General features: G+C 43.7%; 1 protein-coding gene across 1 annotated transcript in view; it reads left to right on the top strand.

The window, feature by feature from the left end:
• The window catches only part of TOM1L2 (target of myb1 like 2 membrane trafficking protein), an 89,963-nt gene that overhangs the window by 21,040 nt on the left and 59,204 nt on the right, over window positions 1–9,719 (top strand). The window contains exon 3 of the mRNA XM_007941451.2: window positions 3,992–4,141. Within this exon, the coding sequence (XP_007939642.2) occupies window positions 3,992–4,141 (150 nt within the window). The remainder of the gene's footprint in view (window positions 1–3,991; window positions 4,142–9,719) is intronic.

Here is a 9,719-nt window from a genome sequence, read left to right as displayed (position 1 = left end):
GGGCTTGGGACCATAGTCGCAGGCGACATCAAGCTCAATTGGCATAACATACTATACAAAACATTGTTTCACCTCCTACTTTGGCGAGTAGCGACTAGGATCTTAAAAGCTAGCAAGCTGCCATCTAGATGCAACGATGGGTCTCTCCTCATCCAGAGCAAAGAAGAATGAAGAAAACCAAAATTCCTGGGAACAATAGTCCTAGCGACTGGTACACCATCAGATCTGCAGCCTATATGACTATGAGACCAGAAGAACTAGATGGTGCCCGGCTACCACTGTCATCCACTTGAAAGGGATCTATGTAGGAGATCCTTGATAGAGAGGGAAAACAATGTGGAACAAAACTCAAAATTATTTGGAGGGAAAAAAAAGGGGGATGGAGACCAGGTTTGCTGGTCTGATAGAGCCTGGTGGAACCACTGAGACTATGGCCCCTAGCTGCCCTTCAGGTCTGGAATTGAACCCACACTCATGGTTTCCAACCAAACAAATGACAGGCATATGAGTTGAACATTTACCTGAGGTAGATACACTCCTTGGAGAGATCAATCATGGGGGAAGGAAGGGCTGTTTATGCACAAGGAGACAGCTCAGGGGACAGGAGTGCATGATGGGATGGACAAAGGGAAGAGGTAACTATGGGGAGGAAGTGGTAGGTTAGCTGTTTTATTGGGGTAAATTGTAGTCAATGTCAGGAGATAAAGTGTATGTGAACTGTTGTATGGAAAGTGAATTTGCTCTGTAAATTTTCACCCAAATCACAATTTAAAGAAAAATGTTTTTGGGATTTAGATCAAGATTGCATTATATCTATGGATTGTTTAAGGCAGTATTGACATTTCCACAATGTTAAGTCTTCCTCATTCGAGCCAAGGCATTCGCTAAACCCAGAGTGATGCAGAAATGAATCGCTCCCAATAACTAAACTCATCAGGGAACGATTGTTAGCATGGGAGGGCCCTTTCCTGGTGTGTACAGTATACTGCCCAGCTTCATGGCAGTCAGTCAGGGTGGAACACTTTCTCGAATGAACTGTATACTTACCGCCTTCTACCTCAGAACATCTTAGGTGTTGTTTAACCTTGCCATTGGGTCGGGTCACTGCTGCAAATCTAGTGGTGCTTCTGGAAGACTTTGGAAATGTGCATAGCCACTTGTCCTCGTGAAATAGCCCCAGCCTGGTGTATTTTGCAAGGTCTCCTGTCTGCTTTTTGTGATTTCTCTGGCTTTGTCTTCATATAATCTATTAGTCATGCTCAGTCCTCCTGCTTCTTGTAGCCTTCTTGAACTTCTTAACTGTACCCACTGAGACTGTTAGTGTTTACCTAGAATACAAGTAAATGAAAAAGAGGTCCTGAGGGTTTCAAGTGTATGGACTGCTCTGCGGGACTTTGGGGCACTCTGTAGCACATGCCAGTGCTGTCCATGATATTCTCAAGCTTGCATATCTGTGCCTCAGAGGGCAGGCTGGGGGACATACTGGCTTTAAAGTCTGCTGATCAGGAAAACTTAAGGGTGTGACCTTTCAATGTGAGGTATGCATGCTGACCTCTGCTGCTTTACTGGTGAAGACAGGGTCAGCCCACCACCTGCCCTGGCCCTCAGCCCTCTGCTTTTCTTTGTTCAATTCTTCTCACCACACTTACCTTCTCTCTCTAGCCTCCTGCCCTTCCCTTTCCATCTGCCTTTCACTAAATAAGGCAGACTTCCTGCCACCCCTATTGACCCCACAACCCACTCATGCCTGCTTAGGTAGAGTTGTTGTTGTTGTTGTTATGTGCCCTCGAGTCGGACCCAACTCATAGCGACCCCCTCCTTGGGTTTCCAAGGCAGTATCACTACGGAATTAGATTGCCCCATCTTCCTAACACAAGTTGCAGCTATGAAAGGACAGTACGCCCTGGGGTGAGTAAAAGCTAGTGTGCTCGGAAGCCCTGAGGCTGCTAAGCAGCAGAGGCTCTCTTCGCAAGCTGGCCACTGTGTATCCCACAGCACAGGCAATAGCAGAAGGGAGGAGTCATGATTGTGTGGGGCTATGAAGCTGGGCAGTGTCTCAGCTCTTGCCTCTTCAGTTAAGTTATTTGGCTTCTCTGAGCCTTAGCTTCCTCACCTCTAAAGTGCGATACTACCTGCCTTTCAGGGTTATTTCTAGGATCAGATGAGGGAACAAGAAATCTAGCACATGCTGCCTGATGTCTGAGGGAATCATATAGCTAATGTCGATACTTGAAGCAGAGCTATGCGGGAAGGAAGACTACAGCCTTAGAGAAGGCTGGTCTGATGCCCACCTGCTACTGGCATTAGCCTGCAATTTGTGCCTAGATCAGTTTCATTACCTTTTTAAGCCTCTTAACTCTTAAAGAAATAGGATAACAGTATCAACGTAAAGAGAAGTAATTAGTTGTGAGAATGCAGTTATATATTATATAAAGGATCCATTCCAGTGCCTGCATGTCATGGGCCTTCAGTAAATATGATAGCCCAGACCTTCTTTTACAACCATTATGGCCAGGCCTCATCACAGTAGAGCCAGCCAGGTCTTGTGAGTGCAACTCCAAGGGATGACTGCATAGACTGGCCATTGATCACATCAGACCCTAGAGAAGTCTGTGGGGCAAGTGAGAATAACTGAAGCAGAAGTGTTCCCTGCTGCTGGTGATGTCCTTCTAAGAAGGCATTCCCCAATACCCAACTGTGGTACTGGTGGGCAAAGGGTAGGAAGGACCAGGTAATTAATTGTATGGATTGGTTTACATTCAGATAGTTATGTTTGACACTAGAGAAACCCTTCCAGTTGGTACTGCTGAATTCCAGCCTGCATCTCATCTGTTCTGAAGGTAAAATAAACTGGCCCTGTACTTGAGTGTATTAGCAGCTCTCTGGATAGCAATAATATTCATCATAGTCCCATATGTGGGGCACTCTGCTGGGTGCCTTAAGCACATTCTTCCTCATCCTCCCAGCGTCTTGTAAGAGAAGAACCGTTATCCCCATTTTATAGTTAAGATGAGGAACATGAGGCTCAGAGAGACTGGTCTCAGACCACAGGGAGAAAGTCACAGAGCTAAAGCTCACACAGACACTTGCTATCTGGCCAGGACCTACGTGCACCATGCTCTTCTGAGGGGGTATGACCTGTGTGTGGGGACCTGGTGGCACAGTGGTTAAGCACTAGACTGCTAACCAAAAAGTTTGAACCCACCAGCCATTCTGTGGGAGAAAAATGTGGCAGTCTGTTCCAATAGTGATTTACAATCATGGAAACTATGGGGCATTTCTAGTCTGTCCTATAGGGTTCCTATGAGTTGGAATTGACTTGATGGCAATGGCTTTTGAAAGCCTGTGTAACTCATTTTTCTAGACAGAGAAGAACAAGCAGGGTTCAAACTCAATACCAACCTTAAAGCTGCCTGGTAGCTAAGGACCTACAAACCATTTATCAAAGGTGGAAAATATTTTGTGGTTGCCAATTTTAGTTGCAGAAGCAGGGGTGTGTGAGATGTGTGAGGTGTGTGTGTGTGTGTTTGCTTCCTCGTATAGAAGGGCCAATAATTCACTAGGTAATCCAAACTGTCACAGCAGCCTCCTCTGGTGACAGAGCCTATGTTCCATTGGCTAGTGCCTTATACCCAGAGGCCCAGAGAGAAGAGTTAGAATGCTAATTTTCAGGGACTGGCTCAGTCATTTTGATCCCATTAAGACACCAGCATCCTTCTCCTGTAAAATGGTACCTTAGTTACCAACTAATTGCCTGATTATTGTGCAGAGACTGGAGACTTCAATCAGCAAGAGGGCTGCTGTTATCCCTGGGAGATAGGACTGGAATGGAGTGTATGAGTGTCTTCTAGGTGTGACTCTGGAGGAGATTTGTGAGAAGGAAGCTCTGGGGGAAGACAAAAGAGGTAGTGGAGACCAGCTGCCCTCTTTAGTGCCCATTCCCTCATCTGGCTCCCATAGTGGTGACCTCTCATGTTTTCTCCCATGCCAGGTGCTGGAGACCTGTGTGAAGAATTGTGGCCATCGCTTTCACATCCTTGTGGCTAACCGTGATTTCATCGACAATGTCCTGGTCAAAATCATCTCTCCTAAGAATAACCCTCCCACCATTGTACAGGACAAAGTGCTTGCTCTGATTCAGGTAGGCTGGCACCTTGTCCAGTTTGTTGGTACAGAGTAAAATAAGGCCTCTAATTAATGAGTCTTCATGCTTTCCTGTAATTTGGATTACAGAATGGAAGCTTCTGAGTTTAAATATTTGCTGAAAAATATTTTTTACTCTCTTCCTGTTGAAACTCTAAGCTGTGCCTCACCAGCCAGTTGTCAGGGCTCTTCACTGACACATTCTGGGTGCCTGGCCCTCTGCTGTCCTCAAGGTGGGGTGTTGTCAAGCCTTGAACCATTAGAGACAATGTGGCCATGTCATAGCAGGGTTGGTGAAGTCATAGGGCTGGAATCAGACTGGGGTGGGCAGGAAGGGTGGGAGTAGAGAAGGTGATAAGGAACATTTCACTCCTGTTGAGCCCTGAGGTGTGATGAGGAGCTTGATGGAAGGTCAGAGTGTGAGTTGCATTGCAGTCAGAGAAGATAGCACGTGCAAGGATACAGGAGCCTCACAGAGAGCAGCCCTGTCAGCTGGCTGGTGAGCCACAGCTTGGGGTTTCAGTGGGATGAGCATAAAAAATTAAATTTTTTTTCTTTCCTTTTTTAAAATTTTCATTCTGATTTGGATAAAAGTTTACAGAGCAAATTCATTTTCTATATAGCAGTTCATACACATTTTGTTTCATGACATTGACTGCAATTCCCCACAGTGTATCAGCTCTCTTCCTACTTCCTCCCCATAGTTACCTCTTCTCTGTGTCCTTCCTTCCCATGCACTCCCACCCTGAGCTATCTCCCTGCACAAACACTGCCCTTCTGTTCTCCAATGAGCTCCAAGGAATGTATCTACCTGATGTAAATGTTCTACCCAAATACCTGTCTGTTGTTTGGCTAGAAGCCGCAGGAGCGAGTTCAGTTCCAGACCTGAAGGGTAACTAGGGGCCATAGTCTCAGGGGTCTCACCAGACTCTATGAGACCAGCAAACCTAGTCTTTTTTTTTTTTTTTTTATGATTTTGAGTTTTGTTTCACATTATTCTTCCACTCTCCAGGATCTCCTGCACCGATCCCCTTTTGAGTAGTTAACAGTGATAGCCAGACGCCAACTAGTTCTTCTGGTCTCATAGTCATATAGACTGAGAATCATATGGTTTGCTAGTCTTTTGGACTAATTTTTTCCATGTGTCTTTCGCTTCCTTCATTCTTCTTTGCCCTGGACGAAGAGAGACTCATCATCGCATCTAGATGGCTACTTGCAAGCTTTTAAGACCCCAGTTGCTACTCACCAAAGTGGGATGTAGAACAATATTTTTGTGTAGTATGTTATGCCAATTGAGCTTGATGTACCCTGCAACCATGGTCCCAAGCACACAGATCTGTTACTTGCTCCCTCCGGGTAGCTGGCTATGGCAAAGAAGCCACCACAGCCTTGCTCCTTGTCAGCTGTACTATACACTCAGACATTCTTATAGCACATAAAAACACGCATGTAGAAACATCGTCTGCCAACCCTATACATGTCATGAGCATACACTCCACTGCATAGGTATCTGATCATTCAGCCTGCTCACCCATCTATCCACCTGTAGATCAATGCTTGCCAGCACTGACAGCTCAGTACTGACATGCAAAAGGTTCATCTTTGTTGCCAAACCACCCATGTACCTCTCTCTGTCTTCCTCTTCCTCAGTGCCACTGTGTTGATGTCTTACTTTTAGTACAGTGCCCTTCCCTTCACCGAAATCAGTACTTGTGTCTACCTATCTAGCTGTGTTCCCTCCCCTCCCCTCCCACCCCTGGTAACCAACAAAGAAAGTTTTGTTCCATATATAAACCTTTGCTTGACTTTTTACAGTAGTGCACTAATACAATATTTGTCCTGTGATTGACTTATTTCACTTGGCATAATGTCCTCCAAGTTCATCCATGTTATGCGGTGTTTCTCAGATTCTACATTGTTCTTTAGTGTTGCATAGTATTCCATTGCATGTACATACCATCGTTTGGTTATCCAGTTACCTGTTGATGAGCACTTGGGTTGTTTCCATCTCTTTGCTATTGTAAACAGTGCTGCGATGAACATGGGTGTGCATATATCTGTTCATGTCCTGGCTCTCACTTCTTTAGGATATATACCTAGTAACGGGATTGCTGGGTCAAATGGTATTTCTAATGTCAACTTTTTAAGGAATTGCCATATGGATTTCCACAGGGGTTGCATCATTTTACAGGCCCACCAGCAGTGCATGAGAGTTCCAATCTCTCCATATCCTCTCCAGCACTTGTTATTTTATGTCTTGTTGAACTTTGCTGTTAGTGCTGGAGTGAGATGATATCTCATTGTTGTTTTGATTTGCATCTCTCTAATGGCTAATGATGGTGAGCATTTCTTCATGTCTTTGTTAGCCACCTAAATATCTTCTTTATTGAAGTGTCTCTTCATGTGTTCTGCCCATTTTCTATTTGGATTGTTTGCCTTTTTGTTGTTGAGATGTTGGAGTTTCCTTTAAATTTTAAAGATAAGTCCTTTGTCAGGTATGTTGTTGTCGAATATTTCTTCCCAATCTGTAGGTTCTTTTTTTACTCTTTTGTAGAAATCTTTTGAAGCACATAAAAATTTAGTTTTTAGAAGGTCCCAATCATCTAGTTTATCTTCTGCTGTTTTTGCATTTTGGGTTATGCTTGATAGTCTGTTTATGCCATAAATTAGGGCCCCTAAATTTGCCCCTATTTTTTCCATGAGGAACTTTATAGTTTTAGGTTCCACATTTAAGTCTTTGATCCATCTGGAGTGAGTTTTTGTGTATGGTGTGAGCTACGGATCTTGTTTCATTTTTCTGCAAATAGATAACCAGTTTTGCCAGCACCATTTGTTAGAGAGACTATCTCTTCTCCACTTAATGGATTACTGCCCTTTGTCAAAGATCAGCTGACAATAGGTCAATAGATCTATTTCTGGGTTCTCAATTCTATTCTACTGGTCTGTGTGTCTCTCGTTGTACCAATACCATGCTGTTTTTGACTACTGTGGCTGTGTAGTAGGTTTTGAGATCTGGGAGGGTGAGACTTCCTACTTGTTCTTCTTTTTTAGTAGTGCCTTTCTTATCTGAGGTCTCTTTCCTTTCCATATAAAATTAATTATTGGTTTTTCCATATCCTTATAGAATGTTGATGGGATCTAGATTGGGATTGCATTGAATGTATAGATTGCTTTCGGTAGTGTTCTGGTTACCTAGTGCCACTCTGACAAGAATATATACCACAAATGGGATGGCCTTCACAAACAGGAGTTTATTCTTTTACAGTTCAGAAGGCTAGAAGTCCAAATTCAAAGTGCCAGGCTCTAGGGGCTGGGTGAAAGCCCTGCAGCCTTGGGCTTCAGCTCTGCCTCCAGCTCCCAGCTCATTGAAGCTAGAGGCTTTTCTTCACTCAGACAGCTGCTGGCTGCTGAGGCTGCCAAGCCCAAGGTTGACAAGTAAAAAAGGCACAGTCCTGATGTTACCAAACCACATGACAGGCCATTAATTCAAGTCCATTGTAAGTCCCAAGGTCAGCAGAGTATGGCAGGCTGCTGAAGAATGACACAGCTACATGCAAGGTCCAAGCATGCCATATGTTAGAGACCATTCCCAAAGCTGCTGCTTATATACGGAAGCAGACCACATACCCAAAGGCAGCCACTCAGCTGCTCACAGTAGATTCCACCATGGAGTTGATTACCAGTCTCATCGTGGGGAATACTACGTCCAGCTGCCCAGCCACTCAACCAAGCCCAGCCAAGTTGACACGCAAACATAACCACCACAGGTAGTATTAGCATTTTCAAATGTTCAGTCTTTTTATCCACAAGAATGGTAAGTTCTTCTGTTTATATAGATCTCTTATGGTTTCTTTTCTTTTTTTTCCCCATGATAGGATTTTAATACTTTGAAAGCTTCCAAAACTGTCTGTAAAACAAAGGATTGTTGTTGTTATGTGCCATTGAGTCAGATCCAACTCATAGCGACCCCTCCTTGGGTTTCTGAGGCAGGTATCACTACAGAAGTAGGATTGCCCAACCTTCCTTCCGAGGAGTGGCGGGTGGGTGTCAATAAAATAGATTGGCTTAGAAGTGAATCCAGTCTTCAGTATAAGGTTGCTTTTTTGTTTTTTAAATTATGCTTTGGTAGCAAATTTACAAAGCAAACTTGTTTTATGTTCAACAGTTCATGCACATCTGTTTTCATGACCCAATTACCATCTCCAACCATAAAAAACTTTCCTGCCCTCTCCTCCCTGTGACTACCTCCTCCCTGTGCCCTTCTTATCTACGCATTCCTGTCTGTCCAGCTTTCTCTCTATGTGAATGCTACCCCTCTCGTCTTATGTTTTCTTTTTTCTTAACATAAGCAATGATTTTTTTCTTTTCCTTCTTACACAGGAGTGTCTTGGCTGATCTTGGTCATTTCTTCTTTCATATATATTAAAGATACAGCATATGTCATGATGCATATACACACACAATACACACCTGTTAGAATTTTGTCTGGAAATGCATTAACATTATAGATAAATTTGGAGATTACCATGACTTTTCCTGTCTATGAACTCTGTGAATATTTCCATAAAATCTTACAGTTTTCCACATAAAAAATTAAATATTTTTGGTAAGTACAATATTTATTCTTTTTTCTTTTTCAAGTTAAAATTCTTTTTTTTTTTTTTAATTGTGATTTGGGTGAAAATTTACACAGCAAATACACTTTCCATACAGCAGTTCACATACACTTTGTCTCATGACATTGACCACAATTTAGCACAATGCAACATCTCCCCTCCCACTTCCTCCTGATAGTTTCCTCTTCCCTGTGTCCATCTCTCCATGCACTCCTATCCCCTGAGCTGTCTCCTTGTGCCTGAGTAGTCCTTCTTTCTCTCATGCTAATTCTCTCCAAGGAGTGTATCTACCTCAGGTAGATGCTCAACTGATATGCCTGTCTACTGTTTGGCTAGAAGCCACAGGTGTGCATTCAATTCCAGACCTGAAGGGCAGGCAGCTAGGGGTCATAGTCTCAGTGGTTCCACCAGGCTGTCTCAGGCCAGCAAACCTGTTCCCCGCTTTTTTTTTTTTTTCCCAAAATGATTTTGAGTTTTGTTCCACATTGTTCTCCCTGTTTATCCAGGATCTCCTACAAAGATTCTCTGCCAAGTGTGGTTGACAGTAATAGCAGAGCACCATCTATTTCTTCTGGTCTCATAGTCATATAGGCTGCAGATCAGATGGTGTACCAGTCGCTAGGACTAATTCTTTCCGTAAATTTTTGGTTTTCTTCATTCTTCTTGGCTCTGGATGAGGAGAGACCCATTGTTGCATCTAGATGGCAGCTTACAAGCTCTTAAGATCTCAGTCGCTACTCGCCACAGTAGGAGGTAGAACAATGTTTTGTGTAGTATGTTATGCCAATTGAGCTTAATGTCCTCTGGGACTATGGTCCTGAGCCCACAGGTTCATCTACTCGGTCCCTCTCGGTAGCTGGCTTTGACCAAGCAGTGACTACAACCTTGCCCCTTGTCAGCCCCATTATACACCTGGGAATTCAGATCATACACATAAAGTTATTGGACCACTGTCTGCCA

The sequence above is a fragment of the Orycteropus afer genome, unplaced genomic scaffold (assembly GCF_000298275.1).
Source record: "Orycteropus afer afer isolate SDZICR_OR568_19922 unplaced genomic scaffold, OryAfe1.0 scaffold00080, whole genome shotgun sequence".
NCBI classification, from domain to species: domain Eukaryota; kingdom Metazoa; phylum Chordata; class Mammalia; order Tubulidentata; family Orycteropodidae; genus Orycteropus; species Orycteropus afer.
Note: the sequence above shows the minus strand (reverse complement) of the source record. Positions and strands in the feature narration are given on the sequence as shown.